Below are 20,284 nucleotides of genomic sequence, written 5' to 3'. Positions count from 1 at the left end.
GAGAAGTGGTTGCGTTGAAGCTGTCGGGAAGAATCAAGTTCAGTCGCAGAATTCGGTGGCCCGGACACGGAAGGTTTGGCGGTTACTGCCTGAGGCACCAAGGTTTTCTGCCGACAGAATAGAATGCCTGGACACGAGAAGCTCTCCACGCGACCAACACGCCAGAACAATTCTGAGATCATGCCAATCAATGGATGCCGTATACCTTATTTGATTCAGTCGCAGGCTCGGTCTCTGGCTCGCCTTGAAACCACTTTCCCCCATCGCTGTTATGTACATCGAACTATCTGCCACCATGCTCAACGACCGCGACGCGCTACAGCCCCCGGGCCAGCCCCGGCCTTTCACCGTACACAGCGACGGTCTGCTAAAACGAAATCCACCGTAAAGCTCAAGGACCTCCCTCAGGGTGCGCTGAAATTGGAACCATATGATGAAGTGGTGGATGATACTCCCCGATACCCAACGGTTGTTCAGGGCCATCGCAACAACATGCAGAAATTCAAGAACTGTGTTGTTCTGACTAGAGTTGGGGGGTTCTACGAGGTACATTGCCCGATTGCTCACTTGCAATGCGCAGGTTCTGACCGAGGAATAGCTCTATTTCGAACAAGCTGAGGAGCTTGCCCCGTTCCTTAATCTAAAACTTGCTTCGAAGAAGACCAGCGCTGGCCCAGTTCCGATGGCAGGATTCCCTTTCTTCCAGCTAGATCGCTTCTTGAAGATACTTGTTCAAGATCTGAACAAATACGTTGCGATTAGCGAAGAATTTGCTAACAGTGCAGAAGAGCGAGGCCGCTCTGGTAGCCTGCTGTTCGACCGAAAGGTAGCACGGGTTATTACGCCAGGCACCCTGATTGACGAAAAGTTCATGGATCCGTCCGAAAATAACTTTTTGATGGCGATATATCTTGATTCTTCTTCGCTAGCAAATCTTCAAATCCATCCCGACAGTACTGATGAGTCTGCTCGTCAACATGTTCTAGCGTCGGCTTCGCAGAACGTCGGCCTGGCCTGGTTAGATCTTTCTACTGGAGATTTCTTTACCCAGTTTACGACCGCCCAAATGCTTCCATCAGCGATCGCAAGGATAGGTGCTCGCGAAATTCTCGTAGATCAGCACCTCCAGAATCTAGTTGGACAAGAGTTGCAGCTGCTTATTGGCCATGAACATCGGCTGATGACCTTTTTCCAGTTTCCTGAGGAGATCCTACCGGTATCAGACTGGACACCTATGTTGGAAGCGCCTCTTCCATCCCAGTCAATCAAGGATTTCACCCAAGAAGAGGTCGGTGCGGGCTATAGTTTATTACAGTACATACAGTTTCAGTTGCAAGGTTTAAACCTGAAGTTGCAGCCGCCACGACGTCGACATCTCGACGAATCAATGAATATTGATCGTAATAGCCTCAGGGGACTCGAGATTCTCGAATCAGCACGAGATGGCTTTGGGAAAGGCAGCCTACTCCATGCAGTACGCCGGACCTCAACAAAAAGTGGAGCGCGACTATTGCGGGATCGCCTAACATCTCCCTCGACTTCATTACCCGTGATTAATGAGCGTCTTGATCTAGTTTCAGTTTTTATTGAGGATAGGACGCTAAAAGAGGATTTAATACAGCTGCTGAAACGCAGTTATGATGCTCAGCGTTTGGTTCAGAAATTCACACTAGGTCGAGGGGATCCAGATGATTTGATCTGTTTGTCTCGAGCTATAGAAGCTTCGAAAGAAGTAAAGCGCCTGCTATTATCCAAAGGACGCGATGAAACGAGCAACGCACAGGCCATGGACGCTTCTCGGAAATCCCTTCAGACAATGGTTAAACGGCTCTATCTGGATGGGCCAACTGCTTTGGCTGATAAGATTCTGTCCGCAATAGATGAGGAAGGCTTGCTTCAGAAGCAACGCATAGAAGACGATACGGCAGCAGAAGCCGCCAGCCTAGCCCAGGAAGTCACCCTCAATGAAGGTGTGCCTGGTGATATGGAGAGTTTACCGAAGAAGGTCAGGACTAAAAGCAGCGATCGCTCAGCAGTGGATGAGTCGTCCACTGCTGACGTTTGGATTATGCGGAGAGATGCAAGCCATGCACTTAAAGAGCTTCACGGGACATTGGACCAGCTACAGGCTGAGAAGTTGGCCCTAAGTCAGCATCTCCGTGATTCCGTCGGGTCGTCCGGCCTAACCCTCAAATGGACACCTGGTTTAGGGCACATATGCCATGTTAAGGGTGCCAAAATCTTACAAACGCAACTAGAGGACTTGGGTGTCACGCGAAATGTGTCCTCAACAAAGTCGACCAGGTCTTTCTATTTGCCCGCGTGGACTGAACTTGGCGGCCGAATGGACCAAATGAAACTCCAGATCCGCCAGGAGGAGCAGGCGATCTTTGAGGGGCTGCGTCGCGAGGTCATCCTTAACCTGGTGAAAATCCGTCGCAATGCATTGGTTATGGATGAACTCGACGTCGCGTGTTCATTTGCCACGCTCGCTGACGAACAACGGCTGGTTCGCCCAATCCTTACTCAAGGCACTAGTCACAAAATCGTCGGAGGGAGACATCCAACAGTCAAGCTCGGTCTTGAGGAGCAAGGTCGACATTTCGTAAGCAACGATTGTTTCCTGGGTGAATCCGAGCGCATCTGGCTTATCACCGGGCCCAACATGGCAGGTAAAAGCACATTCCTGCGACAAAATGCATTAATCACCATTCTTGCGCAGGTTGGGTCATTCGTGCCCGCCGACTACGCAGAGATTGGTGTGGTCGACCAGATCTTTAGTCGCATCGGCGCAGCAGACGACCTCTTCCGCGATCAGTCGACGTTCATGGTAGAGATGCTAGAAACGGCTGCGATCCTCAAGCAGGCAACACCACGATCGTTTGTGATCATGGACGAGGTCGGTCGTGGTACTACTCCTGAGGATGGGACAGCAGTCAGTTTCGCCTGCCTGCACCACCTGCACTACCGCAACCAGTGCCGGACGCTGTTTGCCACACATTTCCATGCTCTTGCTGACATGACGCATGAATTTCCGGCGCTTGGGAGATACTGCACGGATGTTAAAGAGGCTTCTTCAGGTTCATTTTCGTTTGTCCATAGATTGCGGAAGGGCGTGAACCGCGAGTCGCATGCTTTGAAGGTTGCCCAACTGGCCGGGCTGCCCAAGGAGACCCTCGACCTGGCACGCAGCGTGCGCAACAATGCTCACAGGGATGTAGACCCTCCACTGAGTGCCTCCGCTTCATGATCAGATATCTCCACTTCTGTTAATATACAGCCATACATACAAACAAACATACAAATGCAATTTCAATCATACCATCCCGTCCTCTTTCTCTCTCCTATGCGTAGCCAGCCCTCTCGCCGCAGGTTTAATATCAAACGCTAGCTCTAAAGCTTCGACTTCACCCCCTCAGAACCAGCACGAACACCACCCAAATCAACCACGACACCCTCCTTAAAGCAAACCTCCTGACAATCCTCATCGCCAACCCCATTCGCAAACTGCACAACCACAAAATCCACCCTTCGCTTTCCAACAACCACCATCGGCGCATGCCACGTCCCAGCTCCATACGTCACGGCCTCTCCCCCATTAGCCACAAATGCCTTCAGTCGGCCCAAGTCCGGCGGGTCGCGGATAGACACCTTCTCCCCGGACTCCGTGGTTGCTGTAGCGACTTCGCCCTTAAGCGTTGGAGCCACAATAACCAGAAAGCACGTCTCGTCCTTGTCGTCGTCGTAGGAGAGGCCAAGCGGGGTGAAGGTTTGTGTCGTAAAGGGGTGTCGCTCTAGGATCCCAACGTCGAAAACTTTCTTCTTTTCAACTGCGGTATTGGAAGTTGTGGTAGCCGTGCGGAGCGCTCGCGGGAAGCAGCTGAACATGGTCATTCGGGCTTCGGAGGGTTGCTTGCTTGGGCATTGTGAGGGATAGTTGTTGGTTAATGGCGAGATCGGACTGTATTTTAACGCCGATAGTTGGTTTGCTGCAACCGGTGCCGGGACGAGTGGATGTGTTGGGTGTGAGGATAGAGGGTTTGGAGGGCTGGTGGCGGTGCGGGGAAGAGGGGGGATAATTGCGGTGCCAAAGGGGGCAAACCCGTCGCGAGTGAGTGGCTCGGGTGTTAGGTTTAAAGAAGGGGACGAAAGGAGAGTCGGGGGAGACATTTTTTGGTTCGATTGAGAAGAAGAAAGAAGGAATGGTTAAAAGAAGTAGCGTGGCTGCGTGAGGGGATGATGGGAGGTTTATATGAGTGAGTGAGTGGAGAGCTTGGAGCTCGGGAGTCGCCGATTCGGAGATCGCTGATTGCCGTCTCTTCTACAGGCAGGCCCTGTTTCTGTTACACTTGGAATAAACAAACTTGGTTTTGGGCAAATTAACCATAGAGTTATCTTTTCTTTTTTTTATATTTCTGCTGAGTGTCGTTGCTATTGAGTAATATTTCTCGAGGAGCTCTCAGCTATTCGCAAAATATTTCATACGATTACTATATATATCGAATGTAACTAGGTATATTCCAAGCCATATATACAAACAAGAATTTGAAGCAGCTGTGACTTTAGACGCACGAAACTGGCCTCTCCTGAACCGCCGCAGACACAGGCAGATCCTTCTCTCTCAATCCCGTTTTCGTCTCTACATGTTCCTTGCTAAGCTCCTGCTTCCTGATGAACGCACTTGCAACAAGACCCACAGCCGCAAGCGCCGTATAGAGAATCCATATATTGCGAATACTCCATGCAAATGCCTGCTTCACAGCTCCACGCTGAAGTGGATCCACCACATCCTTGACAGCAAGGGCATTCGCCGCGGCTTCAGCGCCGGTAAAGTCCTCCTGCAGCGTTGATGAGAGACCTGCATCACGGAGGAGCGGACGTTTCACGAGCATGCTGTTCTGGAAGACAACGCCACCTAGAACAACGGAAAGGGCCATGGCGATATTGCGAACGAAGCCGAATGTTGCAGTTGCGGTTGCCGTATCTTTAGTTGGGATGTTGTTTTGAAGTGCGAGCAGCGGAGGGAAGAAGAGAAGGCCACAGCCAAATCCCGCTATTATTTGGTAGCCGATTATCTTGCCTAGGGCCGTGGTGGTGTGGTAATCGATAAATAAGCCCATTCCAAGAACGACAGCGGTCATTCCAAGCCAGATCACCCCTCGGTAGTGGCCGGTACGGTGAATGAAAATCCCTACTGAGAGACTAGCAAGACATTCGCTCAAGATGAAAGGGAGAATTAGGATACCCGAGTGGAATGGGGAAGCTTCTTTGGCGGATTGAAAGTAGAGGGGAAGGAAGTACTCTGCACCGAGGAAGGCCTGCATCCTTAAGTTAGTACTTCTTTTCCGCTCGGGTAGCCTAGTATTGTAGGAGACTCACAAAACTGTGTGTAAAGTCCACTAAGAAGCACGCAATGTTCGAGCGACTCTTGAACACATGAAGTGGCATAAGAGGGTACTTCGCCAGCTTCTTTTCGCTGTATATGAACGCAATAGACATCAACGCGCCGAATACAATCAAACAAATAACCTTGGGGCTATTCCATGGGAAAGTAACTCCACCAAAGTCGAGCCCTAGAAGGACCATGATAGAGATAGCTAGAATGAAGAAGCTACCGAACCAGTCCACTGCTTTTATGCCATCAATGACAGGTGTTTTCGGGTTATGGACATCAAGAAACAGGATGAGAAGCACGAAAGCTGTTCCACAAACTGGAAGATTGATCCAGAAGATCCAGCGCCACGACACAGACTCGGTGAAAGAGCCTCCAAGCACGGGGCCAAGCGCGCCCGCAACGGTCCAAGTACATTCCATGAGCCCCATGAACAGGCTACGTAGTCTGCCCTGTATAAGCGAAATGGCAGGTCAGATTATAAGTGTATATCCTTACCTAACACTGAACAGATCAGATATAGTAATGAGGATAAGCTGGATGAGCCCACCGCCGGCGACACCTTGGATACTGCGACCTACGATCAACATGGCCATGTCGAGTGCCGTGGCACATATGATGGACGATACAAAGAAGAGTGCAACGGCTGATAGGAGGATTGGTCTCCGTCCCCAGATATCTGAGAGGTTGGCCCAGATGTTGCCGCTGGCGGCATTTCCGAGGAGATAGGCACCACCGATCCAGACATATCCACCACCAGAATGTAAGTCTGCTGATATTGTCGGACTCGCCGTGGCTACAATTGTTTGATCCAGAGCGGAAATAAACAAGCTTAACTACACTCCCTTGCGTCAGTATCATGCCCTAACTATGCGCACTATTCCTTATGTACGCAACAGCTTACCGCCAACGCTATCAATATTGCGCCAATTCTCCATTTGCCGCGAGCAGTCGTTGGCTCAGGAGACTGCGCAGCCTGCATATCGCATTGTTCAGGCCGTATCTCCGAAGAATTTCGATTTGGAGTGACACGGCAGGCTGTCTCGTCCATATGGGTCTCGGAAGCTGTGGGCGAGGCCATTAGTTCCTAAACGCGCCGCACAATGAATGGCATCTTTTAAGCCCGCCAGTCTCAAGATGTACAGTCAAACACAAGGCGATGAGTGAACATAATCTCTGCAAAAAAGAGAGGGGTGTTCTTCCTTTGACAACCCCGCTGTTTGTTCGCTTTGATTTGTTTTAATGCCTCATATTTAAGGCAGGACCATACATCCCGCTGGATACGAGCAAGACAATCAAATATTTTGGAATCCAGTACTCCCCTTGGCCGATGAAAATATTACATCGGATACTGATGTCAAGGGTTTGGAAATCCAAGGGTCTACGGGCGGGATTTGAGATGCTGACTGTCAGTGCACAATGAGGAAGGCCATCAAGCAGCGGTGACTATGAGGTGTAAGTGTAGCCCGGCATTCGGCAACGCTACACGAGGAGCGGATACAACGGGGAAGGCGAGCGCTCCACTGGAAGCCGAGATGCTGAGCCAGACCGGTCTCCGATAACGATTAACGCGCTGGCTGTGGTGGACGGAGTCTTGGAGGGCTGTTCTTTCCCCGCATTTCTATATGCCGAGGCCTACAGAAGTCCCACTCCCTGTTGGAGGAAGACTATCCTCGGAATACACGTCTTCCTGCGAGACTTATATTCCATGAATCCCGTTTCTGTTTCTCTTGTTTCAGGACCAAGCACCCCCGACACAACGATATGGCCTCCGCAGAAGACATCCCCCGCAAGCTCTGGGAGCACCCCAGCCCTAGGGCTACCCTGATGTGGGAGTTCAAGCAAAGGCTGGAGAAAGAGAAGGGCATCAGCTTGCCGGTGAGTCCGTTGGTTCCCATAATCATAGACATTATCTTACCAATATTAAGACCTACCATGACCTTCAAACCTGGTCAGTGAAGAATCGCGCTGCGTTCTGGGACTTTAGTTGGAAATTCTTTCCGATCATCTACGAAGGTTCTTATACTACCGTCGTTGATGAATCCGCTCGTATCGATAGTATTCCCAGCTGGTTTGAAGGAGTTCGGCTGAATTTTGCTGAAAACATGCTTTTCACTGCCGAAAAGACACCAACCGGGTCTCATTTCACCACTACCTCCGGAAAGGAGGACAGCAAAATCGTGGCAACCCAAGTCCGCGAAGGAGCCCTGGAGCCTGATGTCTCCATTACCTGGTCCCAATTGAGACAACGGACAGGGAAACTGCTTCAGGCACTCAAGGCGGCTGGCGTGACAAAAGGAGATCGCATAGCCGTTGTCGCTAGCAACAGCATTGACACATTGGTGGTCTTCCTGGCCACCACCGCTCTCGGAGCACTATTCTCATCCGCCTCTACTGATACCGGTGTCAAAGGGATTCTTGATCGCCTTCTCCAGATCAAGCCAAAATTCGTGTTTTTCGATGACGCTACCGTATACAACGGAAAGCACATTGATCTGCGGCCGAAGATCACTGATGTCGTTAACGGCCTTAAGGAAGTTTCCGAGTTCGGAAGCTTAGTTACTCTTCCTCGATTCCCTGGTCGTCCAGTTGATGTGTCTGGCGTACCCAAAGCCCAGCCTCTAGCGCAACTACTCGCAACTGCACCATCAGACAAGCTAGAGTTTGTCCGTGTTGGGTTCCGTGATCCGTTCCTGGTGGCTTTCTCCTCAGGGACAACGGGGAAGCCCAAGCCGATAGTACACGGTGTCGGTGGTTATATTCTCAACTCGAATAAGGAAGCTCGACTACATCGTTGCCACGGTTCAGAGTCAGTCACGCTCCAATACACCACTACTGGCTGGATTATGTACATGTCCGCCATATCAGGCTTATTGTTTGGCGGAAGAACGATACTCTATGATGGAAGCCCCTTTATACCTGGTCCAAAAGTCCTCATCCAACTCCTAGGGAAATACAAAGTAACACACTTTGGCACCTCCCCACGTTACCTCCACGAGCTCCGTAAGAACGGCATATCCCCTCGCAACGAAGAGGACCTCAGCAATCTTGTCGTTGTCACAAGCACAGGAATGGTTCTCCCCGAATCCATCGCTGAGTGGTTCTACGACAAGGGATTCCCAGCTCGCGCGCAGCTAGCAAATATCTCCGGTGGAACCGACCTGGCAGCTTGCTTCGGGCTCGAGAACCCCATCACCCCGCTCTACCTAGGCGGCTGCCAGGGTCTCCCACTCGGAATCGCAGTGGAAGTTTACGAGCAAGCCGACGAAGGTGTCTCCGGTGTAAAGGGAACTGCCGTTCCCGATGGCGTCCCAGGCGAGCTCGTCGCAACAACAGCATTCCCAACAATGCCGGTTAAATTCCTCGGCGACGATGGCCCAAAGAAATACTTTGATTCCTACTTTGCCCGGTTTGACAGTACGTCTAGTTGGCCCATTCCAACCCTACTGGCCCTTCCCTACTATATGATATCACGTGTATCTTCTTGAAGAAACGAACTAACAAATCCACAAAAGACGTATGGACCCACGGCGACTTCATCTCCATTCATCCAAAAACCAAACAAGTCTTCTTCCTCGGCCGCTCTGACGGAGTCCTCAACCCCTCCGGCATCCGTTTCGGCTCTGCCGAAATCTACAACGTGATTGAGACCCAATTCACACACGAAATTGTCGATTCCCTATGCGTCGGGCAGAGGAGGCCTCAGGACACCGACGAATCCGTCCTCCTGTTCTTACTTATGCGGCCCGGACATAGTCTTACGGCTGAACTTGTAGGGCGTGTCAAGGAGGCCATTAAGAAGGCGCTGAGTGCGAGACATGTACCGAAGTATATTTTTGTGACGCCTGAGATTCCGGTATGTACCCTCCCACCCCGGCCCGGCCACCCCTCTCTCCTTTCGACGTTCACTTTAAAGGTGTGGCGCAAATGCTAATCAATGGGTCTACAGACGACTGTGAATCTCAAAAAGGTCGAATTACCCGTGAAGCAAATCGTCTCTGGGAAGAAGATCAAAGCGTCGGGAACGCTGCTGAATCCGGATAGTCTGGAGTACTACTACCAGTTTGTTGATGTAGAGAGACTGGTTGAGCCAAAGAGTAAGCTATGAGTAACTTTATAGATTTGCAAGTGCTAGACGGAGAGGATATATTAAAGGGACTCCCGTGGTGCTTCTAGATGGCTAAAATATACGCATCGGATTCATTGAGATAGATTGATTGTATTGCCATTCTATCCATCAGCCTGCCGGAGGGTGGGCGGCTCTGAATAATATCCATGGATGTTTCAACACGCAGCCAACTTGCTCGTTCCCAGTTTAAAAATATGTGGAACGGAGTAACAATGATACAGGATAACTTGAAACTGAGAGTAGCACGGATCAAAGCCCAAAGAAAACAATATGCGCCAATTCTATACGCCTGGTCCATAGTAGTAAAGGAAAGAAGAATAGCCCTGAGACTAAAAGAGATATAGCATGAAGCGCCAACGTGACATGTGGAAAAGTCGTCTATTTGTTGTGAACTAGGAAGTTACGGAATGAGTCCCAGTGATCCGAGTCGGTATATCTGGGAGCGGAGTTAGTAAGAAACGACGGTCCCGGACCATTGCATTCAAGAGAAGCGGGATAGAGTAGTATGACATACATGTAAACCATGCTGCTCCGTAGACTCGACATCAGTGTCTCTGGATGCCAGCGGAAGAGGTACATGACAAGCGCCCAGCTGACGGATGCGAAAACAGCCCAGGCATTGTTTTCGATATGTTTCCGTCCTTCAGGGCCGATGAGGTCTGAGAGAGGGTGCGCGCCAGGTTGAACGGAGAGCTTGGCGAAGCCGAGGACGACACGCGCGAAGATATAGATCACAATCTACCAAGCATTAACACACCATTCTCATAAACCCCAAGCCATCCGGTATGCAATGCTACGTACCTGTTGCGTGACACTTGATTTATGTCGGCCAAAGACCGCATAACCTCCCATCAACCCCGCAAAGAAACTATCGTATTGCCCCTCTTTCCCTACACCAGCAGGATTTATATTGCGCAGGACAATCATGGAGCTCTTGTATATTAGGCAGAACACGGCGAGATTCCGGGCATGCTGTCGTGTAGCATTAAGTACTAGCTTGACCTTTTCTCGTATGCTAGATGACGTATGTTAGTGTATATTGCCGAGATCCCGTAATCTGGGGTATATTTCATGCAGGAAGCCTCACGTTCCAGAGCGGAATAGGAATATCATCCTACATCAAAGTCATTTGTGTCAGCGCGACCGAGATCCAATGGCACCGGGACCGTTATCATGTAGTACGTACACCAGGGCATGCGGAAACCGCACTTTAGCACCATAGACCGCGCCATTGCGAATACCCTTTAACAACGACAGTAGCGGGGCGAGATCTGGGTTTGTGACGAGGGCGTCCAGCCGCGACTTGCATAGTGATTAGCGTTATTGTGGCCCGTCAAGAAAAAAAAAAAAAAAAACAGATTGCTTGAATACCCTACCACGAGAGCATCCATAGCCGTGTGTAGCTGTTAGCGGATAACCTCGGCAGACTGAGTCGGAGCTGCGGCAGGTTCGAGTTCAGTTGCACCAGCGGATGGAGGCCGGGGCAACAGGGAGCATCGGGGGATATAGAAGGTCGGAGTAGCGACCGAGAAGACAGAGGAGTTCTTTTTAAGGGTGAAAGACGAAGATGGGACTCGGCGTTGCGGACGGCATTGTGCAGCGGTCTTGTATCCGCACTGGGGGTGAAAAGATCCTCGGCATGTGAGCTGCTGCCGAGTCGACCACAAAACGTCATGTCACGTGTTTCATTGAGATACTGCTGTACTCTATACTATGGAGTATGTATGCACTGACACCGATAACGCCGAGAAACAAGCCAGAATAGACAATACTTTAGTAGACTATCTCCATCACCCATGCACTACCCTTCATTCGTGTCGGGCCCGTTTTGGGCCCTCGTCGTCCGAAACCTCGTCCACGTCCATCATATCCGCGTCTCCGGCCTCCTCGTCGGACTCAACACCAGCTCTCCGCTTCAAACCCTTCATCTTCCTCGTCTGCAATCCACCCAGATCCTGCTTAGCCAGATGCACCCGACCGACCTTATCACCGATCAAGTCAATGCCAATATTCTTCTTGTTCTTGATCTCCTCGTTCGGTCTCTTGCCCTGCTTCATAGCCTCCTTCACAACATCGCGAGGAGCCTCTTGAATACGCCCAACCTTGAAGTCGAACTTGGGTCCAATCTCTTCCAACTCCACGCGGGGCAGCTTATGTCCACTCCGCTTGGTCACAATCTTGTACCACCGTAGATGAATCACAGGCGCCAAACCCGCCGTAGGTTCCTCCGCGCCAACCATCAGCGCATACTGTAGCCCCTCAACGTCGATTTTGTCGCTGGTTTCGCCCTTGAACAGATCCACAAGCATGCTCTTTACCATTGCATGCGTTGTGGACGTCGCATCCTCCCACGCACTGCCCGAGAATAGCATCAACGGCCGAAGCCCGACACCGATGTGCATAGCGAGCCTGTTCATCTCGGGAATCTCCTCACCGTCGGGGTTAGGGAGGAGTAACAGTTCGCACATGTCGAGAACTTTGGAGTCGAAAATGCGTACGAGCGTCAAGCAATTAGGCCGTTTCTTGTTGCTGCTACCGAAAACAACCATGCCGCAGTCGTTCTTGTTGGCCAAGAATTCAATACTCTCGACGTTCTCGAATGGGTGGATGTTCTCATTTTTCTTGTGGAAGAGGACTGAGTGAGGTGTGGTGAGGGAGTGGAAGGTCTTGAGGACGGTGTGGAGAGGTGCTGGACATTTTGACCCATGGAGTATTAGAGCGCGCTTTGCACCTTCGACGAGCTGAGGCTCCTTGGCCTTGAGGATGCGCGCTGTGCGCGGATTCTTGGGCTTTCTGCGGCAGAGATTTTCGTCAGTGGAACGTTGGTTCGAGGGGTATAGCACTCGGTAGAGGAAATAATGGCAAAGTAAAAAATCCAGATGGAGCAGCCTCAATTTACTTACACTTCTCGGAGCATTTTATTGAACCCAAAATATGTTGTAAGGGTGAAGGTTGGTGATATCGGAAACTGGTGCTGGTTGTAAAATCGTTCGAAAAGTTTTGGCGGACGGGTCTTGGCATGGCTTATCGATAAAAGATATCTAAACTTTAAATTTCTCCGCGAGACAGACTTCCAAGTTCCCACAGGAAACAACTTTAAGTGATAAAATAACGACAACGGAATTTCCATATAAAATGGAGGAGTCATGATTTATATTCAATAAGTTAAGATTAATCTTATGTCTACTCCAGTCGCAGCTTTTCGAATTCGCGAATTTGCTCCTCTAACCGAGCAACCTCGCCCTCCGCATCCCGGAGTTTCTTCTCTTCATGCTCACGCACCTCAGGCTTCGCCTTCTCCTTCCACCCGGCGCCATTGATCAGAGCAGTTTGGCGACGCACAGCCTCTTGCGCCCTGTTTAAGCTGGCTTTTCCCTTCTCTTCTTGTTCAAGGGCCACTTCTTTGGACACGCGAAGATAGACAGCAGCCTGTGAACCAACAGCGGCAACCACGCAGCCGGAGGGACGGGTGGTGTTCTCCGGTCCTAGAACACTAAGTTCACCGAGTGTTTTACCGCCGAGTGACTTGACGATGTGCAGTTCATCCGAGACGGTCTTGAAGCTGGTCGGGTCGTATGTCTGTACGATGATATCGCCCTTGGTCTTAACATCGTACTGGGAAAGAATCGATCGAACGGCCTTTGAGGTATTAAGAATGAGCTCGTAAGCAGTCTCAGCTGTAGTGTCATCGAATTCTGCCTTGTACTCGGGGAACCTGGCCTTCATTATTGAAATAGTGTTGTCACCAGGACGGCGAGGCAGGCGCTGCCATAATTCTTCGGTGACGAAAGGCATAATGGGGTGGATCATGGTCAAAGCACCCTCCAAGGCGGTATATAGAGTCTCTTTCGCAGATTGTTGTACTTCCTGCGGTAGCTCCGGAGCCAGGAGAGACTTGGAGTTCTCAATGAATACATCGCAGAGCTGGCTGTACCAGTATTGGTAGATTGTGGAAGCAGCAACGGAAAATTCACGGTCCTCCAGTGCCTTGTTTACCTCTTTAGCAGCAGTGTTGAACTTGTGCAGGATCCAGCGCTCGGAAAGAGACTCCTTTCCGGTCTTTGACGGTGTTGCCTGCGGCTTGAAGTCATCACCAAGCTTGCCCAGAACGTACTTAGTAGCCTGATAGATCTTGTTACAGAATCGACGGTATCCGTGAATGACCTGGACGTCGAATGCAATATCGCCTCCTACAACAAAGTGGTTAGAAACATGGTCAATGCGTAAAATATTAATCGGGTAAACATACCACCGGTCGTGTAAGACACGAGCGAGAAACGAAGAGCATCAGCGCCACATTCAGGAATACCCTTAGGGAATGCCTTCTTTTGATACTTGGTAGCGGTAGCAACCTCCTTGTCGGCAAGGTTTCCGACAAGCAGTTTAGCATGAAGATCATCCAGCTTGATACCCTCCATAACATCCAAAGGATCAATAACATTGCCAAGGGACTTCGACATCTTGCGTCCCTCAGAATCCCGAATCAAAGAATGACAGTACACCTCCTTGAATGGAACCTTGCCCGTCATCTTAATGCCTAACATGATCATTCTGGCGACCCAGAAGAAAAGAATATCCCAGCCAGTTTCAAGAACAGATGTAGGATACAGCTTCTCAAAGTCGTGAGTTTGACGAGGCCAGCCAAGAGTGGAGAATGGCCACAGTCCTGAAGAGAACCAAGTGTCTAGCACATCCTCATCTCTCTTGAGAGTGAAGTTCTTGCCAGGGAACTTGGCTTCAGCCTTCTTCTGAGCCTCCTCTTCATTGCGGCCGGTAATCCAGAGGTTACCATCGCTATCATCGCCTTCCTCACCCTCAATCTGCACAAAGTAGGCCGGGGCTTGGTGACCCCACCAAAGTTGTCGGGACAAACACCAGTCATTGATGCCACGTAACCAGCGGAAGTAGCTCTTCTCGGCTGACTCGGGCCTGATGATGATATCGCCATTTTCAACTGCCTTGATGGCGGGTTCAGCGAGGCCCTGCATCTTCATCCACCACTGAGGCTTGAGGATGGGCTCAATGACGTCGTTTGACTTCGCACAGCGAGGGATCTTCATGGGGTTGTTCTCCCACTTCACATACAACCCCTTCTCTTTCAACATGTCGACGACCTTGTATCGAGCATCGAAGCGCTTCATGCCAGTAAATGGACCAGCGTTCTTGTTGAAAGTACCATCGTCGTTCAAGACAGAAATGAAATCTAGGTTATGGGCTTTTCCACGGTTGAAATCGTTAAAGTCATGAGCCGGGGTAATCTTCACAGCACCAGTACCGAATTCGGGGTCCACCTCGGCGTCAGCAACAATGGGGAGCAAACGGTCAATGAAAGGGTGACGAGCAGATTTGCCAATCAAATGCTTGTAACGCTTGTCATCAGGGTGAACGGCAATACCGCTATCACCAATCATGGTCTCAGGACGAGTTGTAGCAATTTCTATTCTCTCCTTCGTACCGTCAATCTCGTAGCAGAAGTGTGTCAAAACTCCGAACTCAACCTTCTTCTCATACCCGGGGACATCAAGCAGCGTACGCCCTTCAACCTCCTTATTTTCAACCTCGAGGTTGGACAGGGAAGTGTTGAGAGCCACGCACCAGTTGACAAGGCGGTTAGCACGATAGATAATGCCCTCCTCGTGGAGACGGACGAAAGTTTCGGTGACAGCCGCGGACAGATTGTCGTCCATGGTGAAAGCCTCTCGAGACCAATCAAATGAGCCTCCTACTCTGCGCAGAGCATTGCCGATGTTGCCATGGTACTCGTGCTTCCAATCCCAAACTCTGTCTAAAAATTCTTTACGGCCCAAATCGTGGCGTGTCTTCTTTTCTTTTTTCCAGAGCATCTTCTCAACCACGCTCTGTGTTGAGATACCGGCATGGTCCATGCCAGGGAGCCACAGGGTAGTTTTACCCTTCATGCGCTGCCAACGGATCATGGTATCTTGGAGAGCATTTGTGAGCGCGTGGCCCATGTGCAGTGATCCAGTAACGTTTGGAGGAGGAATTGGGATAACGAAGTAGCCTTCCGGCTTGACGTTGCCGTCGGGACCGAATTCAGGCTTGAAGAGGTTACGTTCCTCCCACCATTGGTATCGCCCAGCCTCAATAACTTTGGGGTCGTAAGCATCGGTTGTCTTGTCTTTCTCGACCTTGTTCGCTTTCTTCTCTGCTTTAGGGGCGGCGGGTTTCGCTGCGGCCTTTGCCTGTTTCTCTTGGAATTTCTTCAACTTCTCGGCCTTCTTGCGTTCTCGCTCCACTATTTGAGACATAACAGTGGTCAGTAATCTGTGGTCACAACAAATTTTATACCAATAGTTCCCATGAGTCATTGAGTTCGGGAGAAGACCTACGTTCTTTCTCGCTCTTCACCTTCGGCGCGCCTGCATCCTGGCCGGCGTTCTGCTGATCACTGGCCTGGGGAGGTGCGTCCACCTTGGGGCCTGTCGGCTCACCAGCTGTCAAAAGAAAACAATTAGCCACTGGATTTGACAACGGCTTGTCACTTGGGCAAAAGCCAACCTGGATTCATGGAAGCGGAGTCTTGAGCCATTTTGGAAAACGGTCGGTAGATTGGAGGAGCAAGTCTCCTAGGCGCCGCTCGCGCCACGAATAGTCGGATAAGTATCTTGACCACCGATGACTCAAACGGTGACAAAGGTTAAGGAGGGGGAGGGGTCGGAGGTTGTGGGAAATGCGGGCAAATTAATTTTCCCAGGCGCAGGACAGAGAGCGGAACGAATCAAGTCTGGCAATGCGGGGCCCTGCAAGACTCCGCGGTAGCAGTACGATTGGAGCGAATTTGCAATTCGGTGGACAAGATGAACTGTTAAACCAAGTCGGAGAAAAAAAGGAAAAAGCGCGCGAAGCTGCTCAATGGATGCCAGTTATTCTCTTGCACTTTCGCCTCGTAGCGAAGTGAGAAGTGCAATAAAAGTTCCGACGGCCAAAGCTTGTGCACGTGACTTATGCCTTTATTGTCTCAAGCAAATTAGATACTCGCTTTTTTTCCTTTGGTGCTAGTCCTTCTATCAACGCCAAAGCATATGAGCAGAAGAGAAGCATGGTAATTGCATCAAATCATGAGTGTATTATATGGCCGTCAAGCTAACCCCCACGCCTTTCAATGATCATAAAGTGTGTATGAACTTCCGGACAACTGCAATAAAACCACAAGTGGGAAATGCGAAACAGAAGAGTAAAAATGAGAGCTCAAAGATGTAGAGAGGAGGGTGTGGAGTCGAAACAGTAGGTGGTCTTCCATCAACACCAGTTCAAACTATTCACGGGGAGACAGGGTAATGAAAACAGACACAGGCCCATCATGAAGAAAATTCGATTGCGCAGAATACACATGGAAACGATGCCCCAGCCCCATTGTACCACACGAATTGCCACACGCTCAATGCGCCAAGAGTAAAGGGCTGAATTGGGTTCAGTGCCCAACATATAGTATGTAAGTGAATGTCATATATTTGGTCGTTGTCGTTGTCGTCGTCGTTGTCTCCGTCCGTTTCGTCGGTCATTGAGCCCCGACATTTTCACCTTAACCAGCATAAATCAAGTTTGAAGGGCCGCACCACCACACTGTGACTCTTCGCAGATAACTTGTTTCTCCGATGCACTTGGACAGAACTCAAAATATTGTACCAAGAGACCTTTAGGGTTGTCGTAGAATGAACGTAACCATATGGATTAATCTAGGCAGCGAGGCATTACTGGAGGAAGACAACGTCGTCGGCGATCCGGGAAGTGACTCATGAGGACGTGTTGCTTCGGTTAGCCGCCTCCTCAGCCCGGATTTGTGCAAAATAAGGATGCGCCATGGCTTCCTGGGCAGTAAGACGTTCCTGATAGAATGTCAGTGGGGAGAATTTTAATGACAACTTGTAGTTGGACTCTTACAGCGTGGTCATAACGTAACAATTTGTCCAAGAAATCTATCGCCTCGTCGCTGATAAAGCGCTGGTTTTCCGAGTTGACGAACGACTGCCAAGGCTTGCGGGGGAAGCGAGAAAGGATCTCGTCATACTGAGGATCAAGCTCGATCTCATATTTGTCCAGATATTCAAATAGTTCCTCGGTCCCGAGAACCTTGGCGATCTTCACCAGTTGATCGGAGTTGCTGTTTCCATGGAAGAATGGCTCCTTGCGGAAAATCATCGAGGCAAACATAGCGCCGAGCGACCACATATCCAAGGAGTAATCATATTCTTGAAAATCAACCAGTAGCTCGGGTCCCTTGAAGTATCGCGACGCGACTCGCACGTTATATTCCGTTCCATTGTGGTAGAACTCGGCAAGACCCCAGTCAATTAGGCGGAGCTAAAAAAGAGTCAGAGAAGATTTCCAATAGAAATACAGAATCACAACATACCTTTCGCTTCTCATGATCAATCATGACATTGTGGGGCTTCACATCTCGATGCATAATTCCCTTGCTGTGGCAGAAATCCAGAGCCTTCAGAAGCTCGTAGACATAGAAACGAACATCATAGTCGGAGAAACGCGGGTAAAGCGTCCGGAAATCGGTATTGTTAACGTATTCAAAAACCAGACTAGGCGTCTTGCTTTGGTTGTCGCGAACAACATCGAGCAAGGCCACCACATTTGGCCCACCTGCCAAGTTCTGGAGGATCTTGATCTCACGCTTGATCTTCTTCTTTTTGACGGGTTTAAGCACCTTGATGACACATTTCTGGTAGTTGACAATGTTGATGCCTTCAAACACTTCCGAGTATTTCCCGCGGCCTATAAAGGCAGACAATTAGCCTATCTGGTGTCCAGCGCAAGACTCTGGCGATACCGGAGGTTGCGAAATAAGGGTACTAACCGATTTTGCGGACCACCTCGTAGTTTTCAAGAACGCCCCAGGAGATGTTCACGCTGTCATAGTCCCAGTAGGACCGTGGCATATGCTTATTGACATCAGCGTAGACGCGCGCCATGGTGATGGCGGCCGAAAAGCACCGTGGGAATCAAGCCCACAATTGGATATTGAGACTGGGTGAAAAGCGGCGGGGTTGGTGGGACGGTGCGTTGAACTGGCCGGGAATCGCGCGAAAAAAGGCAACACAAATTGAAGAGACAGACAGCAACAGCTGCGGGGATAATGGCAGACTGAGCGATTTGTTAAGAGGCAGCCGTGCTATTGCCCTGAACAGCCACTGGACAGAAACCTGTTGGGTTCTTTCAACCTGTTCTGCTGATAATGCGGATTGGCCCAGAAGTGTCGCTCCGCCTTGCGAGTCACGGGATCAGTGGCCCTGTCATGGGACCCGAAGAGGTTAGACCCGGCTTTGCTCGGATTAATGTTGATGCGGAGGATTTAGGCTTTCCTTACTGGGACAGTTCGAGCGAGCGAGGTTTACTTCCTGCTCATCGCTGGAGGACCAGATGATAATTGCGACTGATGCTGGGCCTTTAAAGCTCTGAATATTTGCGATGTTCTATGACCTGAACGTACCCTACAGCCCAGGTGATCCTGAGGCCTCCGCAACGCTAAGCTTCCTTGCCGAATGTATGTCACTTTTTCTTTTTCTTTACCCACCCGCGAGGCCACACGACCAGCGGGCTATTTTCCAGATTTAATATGGGCACATGAAGAGCTAATCTGACAACTAGTGGGTTACACAACGGTCGCTCTTTCGCAGACGATTACCGGAAAACTTCCCCCAAATCCTACACCGGCGGCGCTTCCCAGCGACATCCCGAAAGGTCTTTCAGTCCTCACGCGCCTCAACTTGCCCCTCTCCGATCCCGCACAGAATCAACGCCTTACCAGCATAGCTCAAGCTTACGACTTGGTTGCCCTACGCCCGAGTAATGAGAAAGCGCTTTTGAATGCATGTACCAATGCTGAATGCGACATCATTTCCCTGGACCTGTCCGTCAGGCATCCTTATCACTTCAAGTTTAAGATGCTCTCAGCTGCAATCGCACGCGGTATCCGCTTTGAGATATGCTACGGACCGGGAATCACAGGAAGTGGACTAGAAGCACGCCGGAATCTCATCGGTAACGCAATGTCCTTGATTCGCGCAACCCGCGGGCGGGGTATCATCGTGTCAAGTGAGGCCAGGAAAGCATTAGGTGTGCGGGCTCCGTTCGATGTGGTCAATCTAGCATGCGTGTGGGGCCTGTCACAGGAGCTCGGTAAAGAGGCGATCTGCGCTGAATCAAGAAAAGTTGTCGCTCTAGCCCAGCTAAAGCGATCCAGCTGGCGCGGTATTATCGATGTTGTTGATGGCGGACAAATACCTCCTCCGAAGTCCAGTGCTCCTACAGGGGGCGCGAGTGGCGGTGGATCCAAGCCTAAGACAGAGAGCAACAGCGACAACTTGAAAAGGAAAGCATCTGTTGGTACAGAGCCAGACGCTGATTCATCCGATAAGCCTCTTTCTAAGCGCGAGATGAAACGTCGAGCCAAAAAAGCTCGATTAGAGGCAGCTCTAGGAGGTTCTGACACATCTGCAGCAACTTGAAGGACATATTTAACCCATACGTTCCACTTATATCAAATTGATAGTGGCTCGAGCGGTTCTATCTATCAATTCCCTGTCCATGGTGGAATAGTCCACGCCTGCCCTAAACAGTGGCTAAGCAAGCACAATGCCGACTGGTCATCCAGCGCTTGGCTATTTTAGTTACGATTATTGTCAACGATACGTGCCGTCTGCAAAAGGGCTCAGGCGAGCCTCAAGACCAAAAATCTCGCCGGTTTGGAGGACCAGCTACGCAGCTTTACACCTACTCCCGGTCAGTTC

At 50.4% G+C, this 20,284-nt stretch overlaps 9 protein-coding genes across 9 annotated transcripts; 3 read left to right on the top strand and 6 right to left on the bottom strand.

The window, feature by feature from the left end:
* Nucleotides 1-180: 180 nt before the first annotated feature.
* On the top strand, nucleotides 181-3,250 carry ASPSYDRAFT_145474 (mismatch repair ATPase MSH1; the record flags this gene model as incomplete). Its single annotated transcript, XM_040841521.1, has 2 exons — nucleotides 181-546; nucleotides 599-3,250. The coding sequence occupies 2 exons, from the start codon at nucleotides 181-183 to the stop codon at nucleotides 3,248-3,250; spliced, it is 3,018 nt and encodes a 1,005-aa protein (XP_040706953.1).
* A 143-nt stretch (nucleotides 3,251-3,393) lies between these two features.
* On the bottom strand, nucleotides 3,394-4,170 carry ASPSYDRAFT_144107 (ureidoglycolate hydrolase; the record flags this gene model as incomplete). Its single annotated transcript, XM_040841402.1, has 1 exon — nucleotides 3,394-4,170. One exon carries the CDS (start codon nucleotides 4,168-4,170, stop codon nucleotides 3,394-3,396), a length of 777 nt encoding a protein of 258 aa, XP_040706952.1.
* A 392-nt stretch (nucleotides 4,171-4,562) lies between these two features.
* ASPSYDRAFT_28750 (MDR family MFS transporter) lies at nucleotides 4,563-6,473 on the bottom strand (the record flags this gene model as incomplete). Its single annotated transcript, XM_040844557.1, has 4 exons — nucleotides 4,563-5,318; nucleotides 5,380-5,839; nucleotides 5,891-6,228; nucleotides 6,297-6,473. The coding sequence occupies 4 exons, from the start codon at nucleotides 6,471-6,473 to the stop codon at nucleotides 4,563-4,565; spliced, it is 1,731 nt and encodes a 576-aa protein (XP_040706951.1).
* A 232-nt stretch (nucleotides 6,474-6,705) lies between these two features.
* Nucleotides 6,706-9,532, top strand: ASPSYDRAFT_694067 (acetoacetyl-CoA synthase). The gene is made up of 4 exons (XM_040850467.1): nucleotides 6,706-7,270; nucleotides 7,321-8,809; nucleotides 8,908-9,248; nucleotides 9,342-9,532. The coding sequence occupies exons 1-4, from the start codon at nucleotides 7,157-7,159 to the stop codon at nucleotides 9,498-9,500; spliced, it is 2,103 nt and encodes a 700-aa protein (XP_040706950.1). The 5' UTR covers nucleotides 6,706-7,156; the 3' UTR covers nucleotides 9,501-9,532.
* Nucleotides 9,533-9,913: 381 nt separating this feature from the next.
* ASPSYDRAFT_55812 (Tim17/Tim22/Tim23/Pmp24 family protein) lies at nucleotides 9,914-10,912 on the bottom strand (the record flags this gene model as incomplete). The annotated part of the gene is made up of 6 exons (XM_040849096.1): nucleotides 9,914-9,957; nucleotides 10,049-10,259; nucleotides 10,323-10,536; nucleotides 10,609-10,635; nucleotides 10,708-10,823; nucleotides 10,898-10,912. The coding sequence occupies 6 exons, from the start codon at nucleotides 10,910-10,912 to the stop codon at nucleotides 9,914-9,916; spliced, it is 627 nt and encodes a 208-aa protein (XP_040706949.1).
* Nucleotides 10,913-11,325: 413 nt separating this feature from the next.
* On the bottom strand, nucleotides 11,326-12,492 carry ASPSYDRAFT_41895 (rRNA-binding ribosome biosynthesis protein RPF2). Its single transcript, XM_040846361.1, has 2 exons — nucleotides 12,425-12,492; nucleotides 11,326-12,314 (listed from the first exon to the last, which is right to left on the bottom strand). The coding sequence occupies exons 1-2, from the start codon at nucleotides 12,436-12,438 to the stop codon at nucleotides 11,330-11,332; spliced, it is 999 nt and encodes a 332-aa protein (XP_040706948.1). The 5' UTR covers nucleotides 12,439-12,492; the 3' UTR covers nucleotides 11,326-11,329.
* A 212-nt stretch (nucleotides 12,493-12,704) lies between these two features.
* On the bottom strand, nucleotides 12,705-16,071 carry ASPSYDRAFT_144345 (valine--tRNA ligase; the record flags this gene model as incomplete). The annotated part of the gene is made up of 4 exons (XM_040841422.1): nucleotides 12,705-13,711; nucleotides 13,771-15,777; nucleotides 15,872-15,976; nucleotides 16,041-16,071. 4 exons carry the CDS (start codon nucleotides 16,069-16,071, stop codon nucleotides 12,705-12,707), a joined length of 3,150 nt encoding a protein of 1,049 aa, XP_040706947.1.
* A 1,204-nt stretch (nucleotides 16,072-17,275) lies between these two features.
* On the bottom strand, nucleotides 17,276-18,466 carry ASPSYDRAFT_144945 (casein kinase II subunit alpha/alpha'; the record flags this gene model as incomplete). Its single annotated transcript, XM_040841485.1, has 4 exons — nucleotides 17,276-17,368; nucleotides 17,424-17,843; nucleotides 17,896-18,269; nucleotides 18,352-18,466. 4 exons carry the CDS (start codon nucleotides 18,464-18,466, stop codon nucleotides 17,276-17,278), a joined length of 1,002 nt encoding a protein of 333 aa, XP_040706946.1.
* Nucleotides 18,467-18,962: 496 nt separating this feature from the next.
* ASPSYDRAFT_86784 (ribonuclease P subunit p30 family protein) lies at nucleotides 18,963-20,002 on the top strand (the record flags this gene model as incomplete). Its single annotated transcript, XM_040851726.1, has 2 exons — nucleotides 18,963-19,038; nucleotides 19,143-20,002. 2 exons carry the CDS (start codon nucleotides 18,963-18,965, stop codon nucleotides 20,000-20,002), a joined length of 936 nt encoding a protein of 311 aa, XP_040706945.1.
* Nucleotides 20,003-20,284: the final 282 nt, after the last annotated feature.

This window comes from Aspergillus sydowii (assembly GCF_001890705.1).
Source record: "Aspergillus sydowii CBS 593.65 unplaced genomic scaffold ASPSYscaffold_2, whole genome shotgun sequence".
NCBI lineage: Eukaryota > Fungi > Ascomycota > Eurotiomycetes > Eurotiales > Aspergillaceae > Aspergillus > Aspergillus sydowii.
The sequence above is the reverse complement of the archived record's forward strand: the minus strand, read 5'-3'. Positions and strand labels throughout refer to the sequence as shown.